This window comes from Aegilops tauschii, chromosome 7 (genome assembly GCF_002575655.3).
Source record: "Aegilops tauschii subsp. strangulata cultivar AL8/78 chromosome 7, Aet v6.0, whole genome shotgun sequence".
Lineage (NCBI taxonomy): Eukaryota > Viridiplantae > Streptophyta > Magnoliopsida > Poales > Poaceae > Aegilops > Aegilops tauschii.
Genome location: NC_053041.3, coordinates 651498831 through 651514107, shown reverse-complemented (window position 1 = coordinate 651514107; position 15277 = coordinate 651498831). Strand labels below are relative to the sequence as shown.

The following is a 15277-nucleotide window of genomic DNA, read 5'->3' as shown; positions in this document are numbered from 1 at the left end:
ATATTGAAACCCCAAAAAAAGAAATAAAGAAATCAAAGAACAAAGAAGACAAAAAAGATAACCGAAGAAACATGTGCAAGAATAATGAAAAGCAGTGAAAACCGATAAAGAAACCTATGAAAATCGAGAACAAAAAATAGAAAATGAAGAACCCAACCAAAAGAAAAAAAAGTAAAGAAAATAAAATGAAAAACCAAAGAAACCAACGAAAAGAATGGAACAGTGAAAAATCGAGAAAGAAACAAAGAAAACAGTGAAAAATCGAGAAAGAAACAAAGAAAACAGATGAAAAATGAGAAAGAAACAAATAAAACCATAGAAAAATGAGGATAAATAAAAAGAAACAAAAAGAGAAAGAAACATAGAAAACCAAGAAAGAAATAAAGAAAAAAATGAAAAAAATAAAAACATGAGAAACTAGTGTGAAAACAAAGAAAAATCGTAAAAAAGAAACAGAAAAGGAAAAAGACCATGCGAACGAAGAGATGAAACTGGGCTGGTCCAATAGCTCCGTGGCAGGGGGAAATGCTTCCTGAGCGGAGTTGGTTATGTGGGTTTTTTCCTGCTTTTCCAAAGTTGGTCTTTTGGTAGTTTTTTGTAGTTTTATAAATTATACTCGTACATTTTTTTAAAAATGTCCATGCAATTCAAAACGAAATTTCTATGGTATTTAAGAATATTTGACAGGTATAAAGATGTTCATAATATTTAAATATTTTGTACATGCAATTTTTTAAAAGAAAATCATGACATATAAAAATCTACATATCATTAAAAAATCACACATTAAAAAAACTTAATCCACATGATTTTAAAAGATTATTGTCAAGTCCAAAAGGGTTCACTCATTTTTTACGGGAAAAACATATAAAATTTTTGAAAAGGAAAAGGAAACAACTTTATGAAAAAAAAACATAATACTACTAGGCTGCAGCTCACGGGAGCTCCTAATCCGACCTTTAATCCGAGCTTTAAGCGACGCTAAGCAGGCCGGGCTAGCAACCTGTTCAAAAAGGAAAAGGGGAGAGAAAAGAAAACACCAATTCTGGGAGACCTAGGATTCGAACTCAGCACCACAAGGTAGACAGCCTGTTGCACTACTGAAAATCTTTGTGATGCCTAATTGAAATACCTAATGTCCAAAAAACTTATGATGCTGATTTGGGACCAAAATTTATGATCGCGAGGATTTATTTCCACTTTCCCTTTTATTTGCGAGTTTACCACTTCTTTGTCAATAATTTAATCTTTCAAATACGTTAAATTGATAGCATTCACCGGCTAAGAGCATTTTGACAGCGGATATGACACGCCGGTCCCACGTGTCAGGACTGAGGTGGCCATGGGGTGCCAGCTGTCAGCTCTATCCATCGTCTCCAATCATTTCCCAACTCCCGCTTCTTCTCGTCCCCTCTGACCAGCCGCCCGCCGCCACCCCACATCCGAATCCCACCCAGAAGCCCTCGCGCCCGCCGATTCGAGCCGCAATGGACAACCCCGAGGCTATCCTGCCTGCCACCTGCTTGGGACCCCCCATCACGGTGGCGGCGAAGGCCTTCCGCTCCTGTTGCTGCACTCATCTACATACATAGTCGAGGGCTAACCACTACTGGCAATAAGCGAGATTTGTCATTTGCGGGCTTCTTGCAAAAAAAAAGTTCATGGCAGACAAATAGGCTTATGGGCAGTGGGAAATCACATAAGAAACAAAAAGCTCTGATATCCAATTATAGTATGGAGTATAAGAAAAATGTCTTGGGAGAGATCCATGACAAAAATATGTGTTTGTATGAAAGCAACAATTAAGTTGTCCGGCAATAGGAGATGAAGCGTGCACCTAGAACGATGATCTACATCTAGAAGAGATAGAGAGAATCCTGGGAGAGATCCATGACAGGGCTCACGGGACATGGTCATCGGTTCACCATGTTGTGATGTTTGTGTCGACCACTCAAGAGAGGGGTCAGCTTCATTCAAACCAGTGTAGGGAGATTAGGAATCTCGTCTATTATTATCTGGGCCAGATACTTAAATATCTTACATCCAAACAAAGCCTAAATGACTATTTTGAATATTCCAAAAATCTTCATGTGATAATTTGAAGTCACATCCACAGCTGAGATGAGAACTTTTCTTCGTTGACACAAAAAAATTCTTGAATTTATCATATTTCACTTTTATTTGCCAACTTCTGATATTGCCATGACAATCTAAATCTTCAAAGGCGTCAACTTGTTAGCTTTCAAAAATATTAAAATGCAATATGCAAATATGGAATATTTAAAAATATTGTAGTAGTTGTAAAATGTCAGTTGAAATAAAATGTTTTGTATTACCAAACTTTTTATAATACATTTGATTATAAAAAAGTCTAAATATCGAACCCACGGAAAATTTGGTGATATCTGTACACCAAAAAATGTTAATTGGAAACTACCCAAAAATCTTTGTTATGCCTAATTGAAATATCGAATGCCCAAAAATCTTATGATTCTGATATGAAACCAAAATTTATGACCATGAGGACAATTTTTTTCATTTTCCGCTTTATTTGCGAGTATGCCAATAACTTAAGCTTTCAAGTACGTTAAATTGACTGCATTCATCTGTTAAGAGCATTTTGACAGCGGATACGACATGCGGCCGAATTCACTGTTTTGACCCATTTTGTAAACTTTAGCGCGATTTGACCTCGGTTCAAAAAAATTCATGATCTGACCATTTTCTTACTGCCATCGTCTTTGGCGGTAGGTTAACACAGCCTACCCCTGAGGTCTACGGCGGTAGGACTTGACGGTAGAGTCTTTGGCGGTCGGGTGTAGAAGATATAAATAGTGTCTGGCGCGTACTACTATTGAATGTCTCTGCTGGCGAGGTGGCTAGGGCGTGCAAGCATGCTTGGGTTGGTCTTGGGTGCCTTCATAGGGCCATTTTTTCTGTTAATTTGTATTTTCCCTAGTAAAAAATAAACAAATTTTCCAATTAATGTTAGGATATGGATTGTTGGTAAAAACAATTTTTTTACTTATCTGTAACTGTTTTATAAAATTTCCGCAGAGATGTAAACAAATATAGATCTGCAAATATCTAGGCTCATTTTTTTGTTAATTTTTATTTTGCCTAGTAAAAAATAAACAAGTTGATCAGAAAGATGTGTTTTCTTAAATTCCGTACATATCAACATGGCTAATTTGGTTTAGTCTCGATCGACTATGTCACAGAGGCCACATGCTTTTTTGGTGAGAAAGAATCTTCTTCATTGGCAATAGTTCAAATGATGGATGTGCTGCATTTCACATATCATAGATTCATCCATAGTGATTGACTAGTACCTTGTTGGCAACGCAAACATATTTGCAAATTTGCAAATATTTTTTGAAAATTATAATATATTTGTGTTTTCTAAAATTGTAAAAAAAGAGAGAAATAAAAGTAAAACCTAAATGAACCAACCAAAAAAAATGTCAAAAACCTTCAAGAAAGTTTCCAATAACGATCAGGACGGTTCCCCAAACCAGATCTACTTTTATGAAAATAGGGTATGTCGTTTAAACTAGCGCAGGAATTTATTTTTGCATCAAAATTAGGAACTAGAATCCAATTACAATATGCGAGTAGAGTTTTTCTTTTCAGAACAAAGGGAAAGTGCTAACATTTAAAAAAATTAAACATGAACACTTTCTAAATTTTCCAACATTTTTTAGAAAACACAATAATTTTTTATGGGTGTAAACATTTTCAAAAACACTGAACATTTTTTGCAACTCTGAAAATATTAAAAAAATCATTTTGTTTGTTATTTAAATATAAAAATAATTAAAAATAAAATAGGAAAGCCGAAATAAACCTTGGAAAAATTCAAGAACTTTCTAGACGCTTCCTAAAACCGGTTAGGATGGTTCTCAAAATCAGATGTTCTAGTAGGTTCGCCATCTAAAATGAGCCGGCTCATTTACATCGCTACCTCTCCCTCGTCTGCGCCAAATGACAACTATTTGATGCTTAATGTGTCAAATAAGAATCACCATGATGCGCCGCCTGTTGCCTTCGCTGTCGGAGAATACCCAACTACTCTGCCTCATGTGGCCATTGTGTATGGAGGCAACACAATAGATGAGGATCTGCCGCTCCCGATGGTGGGGCGCCGGAGAAGGACCCGGGCAGCCACTGCGCGAGGCGATGGGCTGGTGGATGGCGTAGCCACTGCAACATAGAAAACGAATGCTTGAGAAAAGTTGAGCCCTAAATAATAGATATACTTTTTCTTTTGAAAATAGAGAGTATTAATTAATTTAGTTCATTTAAAGCGATGTGCGAATTTATTTTTGCATCGAAATTTGGGAGCTTTATTAATCAACTAGAATCCAATTATAATATGCGAGTAGAATTTTTATTTTTTAGAACAAAGGAAAGCAAAAAGTTTGCTTACTTCAGGGATGCACTTTTTTCTTTGAGACAACAGGGACGCATATTTTTTTTGAGGGGTATAGCGAAGATTTATTGATCATAGTCCACATGAAATGATATATAAAAAGGACCCACGTGGCCTCAATTTCCTGGGCGGCTTCCAGGAAGGCGCATGGGCCTCAATTTCAAGGCAGTAGAAAAGTCAAAAGGAAAAAAAATATCAAACAATAGAGATTAGAGAGCAGATAGGTCCACACTTGGAGAGCAGATCTGCAGCCACGCCGCCGGCCAGCCGGCAGGCCATGGACCTTCATCACCGCCGAAAGACATATCTCCAGCCGTCCGACCAGGATCAAGGTCCATCGCGCCACCGCGGAGTGGCCGGACGGGGGAGCTCTGTGGTGGCGCCGGAGCCGGGAGAGGAGTAGCCCGGCGCCGAGAGAAAAGAGCAGAGCAGAGTTGGGGAAATGACAGTAGTATCGTGTAGTACTACCTTCGTCCCGGTTTATTAGTCCCCTCGTATTTAGTGTCATATTTTGATCTAACTAATAAAATATTAGTTATACATAAAAAATTATATTATCGAAAACTATGTTCAAATATAAATCCAACAATTTATGACATGCATTAACATTTTGTTGGTTAAATCTATGATGAAAATTTTGCACAAAATACGAAAAGGACCAATAAATCAGGGCGGAGGTAGCAGTGTTTTGTGACAGTTCAAGGTCAACCTATTTAGCAATTTTTTTTGCGGGTCAACATATTTAGCATTCACCTGTGGAATAGAAGGCAGTGTTCCGTTTTGTAACTTGCCAACTGCAGAGTGATTGTGGAGGTTCACAGAGATGACTGCCCGTCACGAGCTGAAACTTCCGAAGAAATGGACACTTTAGTGCAGGTGCAAGTCTTGTAATGGCTCAGACTGCAACTTGTCGTCTGTTCACGCTATAGCACTCAACTTGTTATCGTCTCAGAATTTGTCTGAACTGGGCTGAATTTTTTAGTCTGCTCGCTCCACTGTCTTCTCCGTCTGCCATTTCCGACCAATCTGACCAAGCTCGCGCTCCTCGTTCGAGGAACTGCACTACTCCTTTGCTTGCTCATCTCCCAAGCAGCATCCACTTCCCTTGGTGTGTGAGATGCGCTCCTGTCCTTCAAGGCAAGCCTCGTCGACTGTTATCAATGGAAGGGTGTTCAGTGCAGCAATCGAACTGGCCATGTAATCAAGCTCAACCTCTGCAACATTGACATGGATACGTACGGCTATCATCCAAACATGAGAATATCATTGAGCTTGTCGGCAGGAGAGATGAGCTCCTCTTTGGCTACTTTGCAACACCTGAGATATCTTAATCTGAGCTATATATTGACTTCAACGGCACAAGCATACCTGATTTCATGGGTTCCCTCAACAACTTAAGGTATCTCTGATAGATTGTAATAATTGTAACAAATTGCAGTCTGTAAATCAATCACTCACGTTTATGGACCAAACCAAACACGTCCCTGGTGTAACCGATCGGCCTAACATGAAGCTGGTAGACTTGTAGACACTCCAGCTTCAATGTATCATGCATGCACATGCCTGGCGGGCAATGTACATGACATGGCGAATGAACCTCGAAACTCGCAGGAGAAGACTTGATTGGATGGAGATATAGGTCCTAGGCATCTGATTAATGGTATCAAGCATCCACTTGAGATGTAGGAGTATATGTATATACTACTAGATCACTAATGCTAACTGAACATGGTGGAGGAATCTAGCTAAGAGCATGTACAACAGAGTGATGTAGGCGGGTTATAAAAGACGCCACATCAAATTTGATTAGTTGGAGGAGAGAAGAGAAGCGGGTTACAGGTTTACAGTCCACTATAGCACAAGACCCAACAAGCTTTATGAGAGAAAGAGATAGCCATATATTAATTGTATGTCATGTTAGTATGGCTAAAGTAGGCTAGTAGATTGGCTACAAGTGACATGGCAACTTGATATAACGAGCTCTTGGGTATATTATTAACCATGCTCTAACACCATGCTTCACTTTTCTGATTAGCCTGACATGTGCTGCGTTGGATGGAGGTCCAAGGAATCTCGTTTAAATATCTGGCACCCTGGTGGCTCATCAGCATCGATGGTTCGAATCGACAACACAGCGAGTTTCTCATCAGCATCTCTCGGGAACTCCATCGTTCCTATGGACCAAGCACATGAGAGGAAGAAACGTACGTACACAGCTAGTTTCTTTCTGATTTTTTCTTTGAGATTCCTCGGATCGGCTAGTATAGCTGGTACCCGTGGTGCATGTGCGGACCCATCACTTGGTGGACTTCCAAGAATGATTGGTTAACGTGTACTAATCTTTCATCGATTGTGTTGAATATATTGTGTACGATGTATATGGTCTCTTGGGCCCATCTCATAGTTCCTCTATATAGTTGACGTTCTGGGCCCCTTTTACTCATATATATGTGCCTGGTGCATCGATCAATGCATTGTGTTGCATAACCTATTCTTTCCCTTCTACACGGTGGCCTTTGGACGTATTCGGGTCTTTCATGTTCCGACTGCACAACAGTTCGCCGATGTGATGACGAAGGGACTGCCGACTTCCACCTTCAAAGAGTTTCGTTCCAGTCTCTGTGTCTCCGGCGTCACTTCGACTGTAGGGGGTGTTGAATATATTGTGTACGTGTATATTGTCTCTTGGGCCCACCTCCTAGTTTCTCTATATAGTTGAGGTTGTGGCCTCTGTACTCATATATACGTGCTTGTGCACCGATCAATGCATTATGTTGCACAACCTATTCTTTCCCTTATACAGATTGATTTGGTGGCAAAGCCCGCCCGGCATCGGCGGCGGCGGGGCCTCATTCGTTCGTAGCTCGCACTTCAGCCTGGGCGGGACCACCACTTCGTCCCCATCAGTGACAACTTCTGCTGTGGCGGCTTGCTTAGCCAGCGCAGTTGGCGGTCGTTCCGGACCTCCTCTGGCCAGAAAACGGTGGGTAGGCTTTGACGACGACGACCATGGTTTGATCGGGGTGCTATGGCGCTCATGATGCCTGGTCTTTCGCTGGCCGACCGTTGATCTAGGTCCTAGGACGTAGGAAGCGCAACCAGTGGGGCTGTTGATTGAGCATTGATGGCCATTGCTGTTAAATCTGGACGCTCAGCTCGAGCTTTTGGGCTCAGCTCGCGCTCGCTGCAACTCGGCCCGAGCTAGGCTCCACCCGTCAAGTAAAAAGGCCGAGCCGAGCTGTACTTTTGGGCTTGTTTCGACCTCGAGCCGAGCCAGGCTCGGCTCGGTCCGACTCGCGAGCTAAACGCTCACAGCCCAGGGAATGCCCACTCAACAACACACCCCACAATTTATTAGCCCATCTAGCCCACGAAAAAAAGAACGAGAACAGAGGGGAAGAAGCCGCCCTGTCTTATTCTTATAGGAGAATGAGGAGACTCGATCCCAGGCCGGCGACAGCAACCTTTGTGCTGTCCGCCACTCCACCTAGGAGAGCTCCTCTAGCCCAGCAAAATGACTACAAAGAGACAGACGGGAAGCAAATCGCTAGGGTTGCTCGCTTTCTTGCCGACGCGGCCCTCCGTCATTGACAGCACGCCACCACTCCCCTCTGCTCCTCCCTTCCCTCCTCTCCTTCCTCCCCAAGACCCTGCGTCGGCGCGAGCTTTGCATCCCGCCCTCCAGCGCGGCTTCCTACACGCAGACGAACCACCAGCAGGTCGATGCCACGCTCGTCGGCCTTCTCTTCCTGCTCACCACCGCGCGCCCACGCCTGATGGAGTTGACCACTTGCTGGCAAGTTCCTTACGCCCCGCGGTCGCCGGAAACGGAGCTGACCACCTCAAGCTCCCATGCAAGGCGGAGTGAATCCACTCGCTCCCCCGGCGGCAAACAACCATGAGCTGCAGCAGCATCCTGACGCCCGCACACTGCCGGGTACCATCCTCCACTACCGTTCCCCGTCCTCCAGATTGTGGCCCCACATGGCAGCGACTAGTTGCTATTAGGCATGCTGAGCCTCCGAGCTGCACCGAGCAAGAGGCAAGCTCGGGCCGATCCCCAATCTCTAGCTCGCCTGACTACTGGGCTCGGCTCGGCTCGGCTCGAGAAGAGGCGAGCTAAGGCAGGCTCGGGGCGGTCCCGTCTCTTCTCGGCTCGCGTCCAGGCATAATTGTTGTCCATTCTCCTAGATCTGGACATGGTGTAGGGTCTCATTGGATCTCACCTTCCATCAGATGGCATCCACGGACGACACTCCTAGGGTTCTTCTAGCATCAAGATGGTGTTCTGCTTGATGTCGGTCCTCATTGATTCGGACGCTGGCCAGTTTCGGAAGGCTGCTGGAGATCTTCATTGGGTGCTTGACGCGTGTAGATTGCTGGATCAGATAGGATTCGGTAGTGTATGCCCCTATTACAGCCTGTGTGGTTACAGGAGGGCGTGACGTGAAGCTTCGTTGTCTGTTGACATTATGGGACATGTCGGTATTTTGATTTCTATTGTGAAGACATTAGCGAAGAACGTCATGGTGGCTGAGGGCCTAGGTCTAGTAATGACATATCAAGTCTTCGAGGCGATGCGGACTTTGCTTGGTGATTCGTGACTCTCAGCAGCGGTATCGGCAAGTGGGGGCGGCAGTACAACAGGAGTACAAAGTCTTAGCTTTCAGGGTGTAAACCCAGGGGTCTAGCCTTAATTGGTTATCCTTCTTGGAGACGTTGCTTTTGGAGAATTAAACTTCGGGTGTTGTCATGATTGTGGTTTGTGCTACAGTTACAAGGAATCGACCACTGTAATGGAATATTTCATTTTTATTCTTATTCTTTTTATTTTTGGGCTGTGTGCATTGTAAATGTCTTAAGGATAATTTGTTGTTGCAAAGGCTGGGTGTAATTGGTATCTCAGTGATATTAGTATATTCCTCTTGTCTAAAAACATGGTATACCAATATTAATTAACTGAAAACACATGTGAACGCACACACATGTGATCTAGTGCACGCACATGCACATGTGAACGAGCCTGCCTAGCAATGCAAGCTATGCACATGACGTACTAGAATGACATGCATGCATGAGGCTCCACTCATCGCTGTTGACGCCATCAAATTGTGACGTGCACCGACACACCCAACCCCCCTTGGGCTTGCCATGATCAAATTAATTTGGTTTCCAACCCGTTAGGGCAAGTACGACGTCACTGAAAGTTTTCCATTTTTGGATGGGCGACTCAAGAGACTTTTAGATATCCATATTGGTAATGAAGCTCGTGAGGGTGAACCAGCTGGTTAAGTACCGCTTGTGAGGGTGAAGATAGTCCAATTGCGGCCACTTGACTGAAGTCTTGGTGGTATTCCATCTTGCAAAGATTGATTAATACCACGGATAATATGCCTCCAAGCGGTTTTTATTGTAATATTTCTTCACCCATCAATCAATAATATTCACTCTGTAACACGCAAGGATGGATGTAGCACGCGGTTGCCATCCGACACGCACGTGGTTTTATGGTTTAATATTTATGGTTTAATATTTCAATATGGATTACATACCGAATGAAAAAATGAACGCACACACTAAGATATGTACTCCCTCCGTTCCGATTTACTCGTCGTGGGTTTAGTTTAAATTTGAACTAAACTCACGACGAGTAAATGGAACGGAGGGAGTAGTACGTAATTTGTACTGGCCTGTGCATGCATGCTCCCATCCATCGGTTTAGGGTTTACTCCCACCTGTCCGTACTACTAATGACTTTACTCGTATTCGTTTTTTCTTTCTAGCCAGCACTAATGCTAGAGGTATCCTAGACTTGCGCTGGCTTATTAGCTGTACACCATTCATTGTATATACGCACAGCACCTTGCCCTTTGGGTATTAAATTAATTGCAATATACGATATAGTTAGCCTCCACCAATCTTCTATATACATACGTACCAAAGGAACTCTATAATCCATCCAACTGATAGGAGGAGGAGGAGGAAGTTCAATCTCTCTCTCTCTCTCTCTCTCTCTCTCTCCCTCTCTCTCTCTCTCTCTCTCTGAGGAGGAGGAGGAGGGGGAATCGAGGATGAGGGTTGTGAGCATGTTGACAATGGCTCGTGCGGCGTGGCTGGTGCTGCGGTACACGGTGGTGGTGCCCCTGCTGCAGCTGGCCATCTACCTCTGCGCCGCCATGTCCCTCATGCTCTTTGCCGAACGCCTCTACATGGGCCTCGTTGTGACCGTGCTCTGGCTCAACCGCCGATACCGTAACCGTAACCAAAGGAACAAGGGCGACGACAACAATCTGGAGAGCGATGACGCAGACCGACCCATGGTCCTGGTCCAGATCCCCATGTTCAACGAGAAGCAGGTCAGTACTAGTCTATTCTCCACACCTCTATGTATGATGGATTAATTGCTCATCTATGATGATATGGTATGCATGACCACTCTGCTATGCTGTTACTTACTGCACGCATATGATAAGATGATCCATTATCAGAGAATGCATTTATCCATGCAGGTGAGTACTGATGAAACAACCACTCGTATGCATGACTGATCATGCAAAAGCTGCTGCTTTACAAGTGCATTTTGAACATATGCATGCACAACTACATATAAAAGCTAATTCCATTGTAAAGAAATATAAAAGTGGAGGAAGGTGGGATTGCTAAGTTTATTTGTTTGTTTCCTTGTCGGTGTGTAGATCTAAATGCTCTTATATTTCTTACGGAGGGATGTGGCAGTACTCCTTTCAATTTTTTTTACTCCGCATACTAGATTTGTGTCAAGTCAAACTTTACAAAGTTTACCAAATTTATATTAAAAAGGGTCTGTTAATATTTTTTTTATAAGTTTGGTGACGCTTTGACTTGGGAGAAAACTGATGAAACAAGCATGCGCGTATGCATGAGTGAGAATGCAGGTGTACCGTGTTTCCATCGGCGCGGCTTGCGGCCTGTGGTGGCCGGCCGACAAGCTGGTGATCCAGGTGCTGGACGACTCCACGGACGCCGGCATCCGGTCCCTGGTGGAGGCCGAGTGCCGACGGTGGGCAGGCAAGGGGGTGCACATCCGGTACGAGAACCGCAGCAACCGGAGCGGCTACAAGGCGGGCGCCCTGCGGGAGGGCCTGAAGAAGCAGTACGTAAAAGAGTGCGAGTTCGTGGCCGTCTTGGACGCTGACTTCCAGCCGAACGGCGACTTCCTCCGGCACACTGTCCCCGTGCTCCAGGCGGACCCGGCCGTGGCGCTGGTGCAGGCGCGGTGGCGGTTCGTGAACGCGGACGAGTGCATCCTCACCCGCATGCAGGAGATGTCGCTGGACTACCACTTTTCAGTGGAGCAGGAGGTCGGGTCGGCCTGCCATGGCTTCTTCAGCTTCAACGGCACCGCCGGGGTGTGGCGGGTGCACGCCCTGGCCGACGCGGGGGGCTGGAAGGGCCGCACCACCGTGGAGGATATGGACCTGGCCGTCAGGGCGTCCATGCGGGGCTGGAGGTTCGTCTACGCCGGCGACGTGCAGGTGCGCAGCCAGCTACCCAGCAGCTTCAAGGCGTACCGTTACCAGCAGCACCGGTGGTCGTGTGGGCCGGCAAACCTCATGCGCAAGATGTTCTGGGAGATCGTCGCCAACAGGCAGGTGTCGGCGTGGAAGAAGCTCCACGTGCTCTACGCCTTCTTCTTGGTCAGGAAGGTGGTGGCGCATCTGGTGACCTTCCTGTTGTACTGCGTCGTCATCCCCGCCTACGTGCTCGTCGGCGGCCAGGACGTGTGGCTCCCACAGTACGTGCCCATGTACGTGTCGGCCGTCCTCACCCTGCTCAACGCCGCGTGCACCCCGAGGTCCTGCCACCTGCTCGTCTTCTGGATCCCCTTCGAGAACGTCATGTCCATGCACCGCTCCAAGGCCACCATCATCGGGCTCCTCGAGGCCAGCCGCGCAAACGAGTGGGTCGTCACCGAGAAGCTTGGCGGCTCCACGACCTCCACTCCTGCTGCCGCCACCACCACCATGGCCAAGAAGAAGAAGAAGAAGAAGAGCAGCAGCAGCTTCCTGGCGCCGGAGATCGTCATGGGGCTCTTCCTGCTCTACTGCACTCTCTACGACATGGTCTTCGGCCACGACCACTTGTATGCCTACCTCCTCATGCACTCCGCCGCCGCCTTCGTCATCGGATTCGGCTACGTCGGCTCCCAATGAAACCACGCATACCTACGTCGGCTACGTCATCGCTTCTTGTTTCTCAGCACCAATACACACGTACGTTCCGTGCGTACGTACGTCGATTGGAATTAATCAGAGTATAACGCTCATGTATCTCTCTCTCACTACTGGAATTTTCGTATATGCGGGGTGTCATAATTTTCGTCGAGAGCCAAACCACGGGCACTCGGCAAAGTAAAAGATGTCGAGCGTGACTCTCGGTAAAGGGAGTAAACAAATGATAATGCCGAGAGTAGGCCTCGGCAAAAAGGCAACACTCGGCAAAGGCACTATTTGCCGAGGGCCAAGTGGACACCACACGACAAAGTTTTGCCACGTGGCACATCCGGCGGCGAATAACGGCACAGTCACGACTGCAACACTTTACTGAGAGTGGCTCTCGGCAAAGATTTAGTCCCACCTCGCCTACCGACAAGCAGAAAGACATGTTTATATAGTTCAATAGTCCAATCGCATTAAGCTTCGGTCTTCATTATTAAGAATGCATATTGTCACTATGAATCTTCATGTTCCGGACAGCGAAAATACCTCGGTGGTATACAATTATGAAAATGTATTAATTATATGATCTAACAGTACCTGTTTCCGAGAGTTGCTCTCGGTAAAGGAATGGTTGCCGAGAGTTGCTCTCGGTAAAGATAAGGCTACCATCAAACTTTAGTCCTACCTCGCCTAAAGACAAGCAAAATAATCTGTTTAAATAGTGGGATAGTCTAGATGGAGTAAGCTTTGGTATTCATTACACTCGTATTAAGGAGATGAACTATCACTTTGAATATTCACATGTTTCGGGCAGAGAAGATTCAAAGTGATAGACCATCTTCTTAATGGTTCATACCTCTCCAACGTATCTATATTTTTCTATTATTTCATGCTGTTATATTATCATTCTTAGATATTTTACAACCATTTTAGAGTCATTTTATATCATTTTTTGGGACTAACCTATTGACATAGTGCCAAGTGCCAGTTGCTGTTTTCTGTCTGTTTTTTACATCGCAGAAATCAATATCAAACGCAGTCCAAATGCAGCAAAACTTTTTGTGGAATATTTTTTGGACCAGAAGACATCAGACGGGACAGAGAAGCACCTGGGGGGTGCCCCGAGGGGGGCACAACCCACCAGGGTGTGCCTGGGCCCCCAGGCGCGCCCAGGTGGGTTGTGCCCACCTCGGTGGCCTCCCGCACTGCCTCTTCGCTCTATAAATACCTCCTTCCTCCAGAAACCCTAGGGGAGTCGACGCAATTTTTTTCCAGCCGCCGCAAGTTCCAGAACCACGAGATCCAATCTATAGCCCTATTTCGGCACTCCGCCGGAGGGGAACACGATCATTTGGTGCCTCTCCGATGATGCGTGAGTAGTTTACCATAGACCTATGGATCTGTAGGCAGTAGCTAGATGGCTTCTTCTCTCTTTGTATCTCAATACGATGGTCTCTCGGAGATCTATTTGATGCAAGGACTTTTTGCGGTGTGTTTGTTGGAATCCGATGAATTGTGAGTTTATGATGAGATTTGCCTTGATTTTATATCCAATCTTGATTATTATAGCCTCGTATTTCTTCTCTGATATTTGGGTTTTGTTTGGCCAACTTGATCTATTTATCATGCAATGTGAAGAGTGTTGGGTAACGTAGCAGAAATTCAAAATTTTCTACGCATCACCAAGATCAATCTATGGAGTTTACTAGCAACGAGAGGGAAGGAGTGCATCTACATACCCTTGTAGATCGCGAGCGGAAGCGTTCAAGAGAACGGGGTTGATGGAGTCGTACTCGTCGTGATCCAAATCACCGATGATCCTAGCGCCGAACGGACGGCACCTCCGCGTTCAACACACGTACGGAGCAGCGACGTCTCCTCCTTCTTGATCCAGCAAGGGGGGAGGAGAGGTTGATGGAGATCCAGTAGCACGACGGCGTGGTGGTGGAAGTAGCGGGATTCCAACAGGGCTTCGCCAAGCGCTGCGGGAGGAGGGAGATGTGTTACGGGAGGGAGAGGGAGGCGCCAGGGCTTGGGGTATTGCTGCCCTCCCTTCCCCCCACTATATATAGGGCCAAGGGAGAGGGGGGGGGGGGGGCGCAGCCTTGGCCCTTCCTCCAAGGAAGGGTGCGGCCAGGGGGGAGTCCTTCCCCCCCCCCCCAAGGCACCTCGGAGGTGCCTTCCCCCTTTAGGACTCTCCGTTTATCTTATCTCTTGGTGCATGGGCCTCTTGGGGCTGGTTCCCTTGGCCCATATAGGCCAAGGCGCACCCCCCACAGCCCATGTGCCCCCCCGGGGCTGGTGGACCCCTTGGTGGACCCCCGGACCCCTTTCGGCACTCCCGGTACAATACCGATAAAGTGCGAAACTTTTCCGGCGACCAAAATAAGACTTCCCATATATAAATCTTTACCTCCGGACCATTCTGGAACTCCTCGTGACGTCCGGGATCTCATCCGGGACTCCGAACAACTTTCGGGTTACCGCATACTAATATCTCTACAACCCTAGCGTCACCGAACCTTAAGTGTGTAGACCCTACGGGTTCGGGAGACACGCAGACATGACCGAGACGTTCTCCGGTCAATAACCAACAACGGGATCTGGATACCCATGTTGGCTCCCACATGTTCCACGATGATCTCAT

General features: G+C 46.0%; 1 protein-coding gene across 1 annotated transcript; it reads left to right on the top strand.

Moving 5' to 3' along the window:
- The first annotated feature begins 10503 nt into the window (after positions 1-10503).
- Positions 10504-12624, top strand: LOC109782979 (glucomannan 4-beta-mannosyltransferase 9-like). Its single transcript, XM_020341605.1, has 2 exons — positions 10504-10788; positions 11347-12624. The coding sequence occupies exons 1-2, from the start codon at positions 10504-10506 to the stop codon at positions 12622-12624; spliced, it is 1563 nt and encodes a 520-aa protein (XP_020197194.1).
- The last annotated feature ends 2653 nt before the right edge of the window (positions 12625-15277 follow it).

Bases quoted from the DNA above. Each gene is read 5' to 3' on its own strand.
- LOC109782979 (XM_020341605.1), top strand. From the start codon at position 10,504: ATGAGGGTTGTGAGCATGTTGACAATGGCTCGTGCGGCGTGGCTGGTG. The intron at 10,789-11,346 runs GTCAGTACTAGT...GTGAGAATGCAG, and splicing joins CCATGTTCAACGAGAAGCAG to GTGTACCGTGTTTCCATCGG.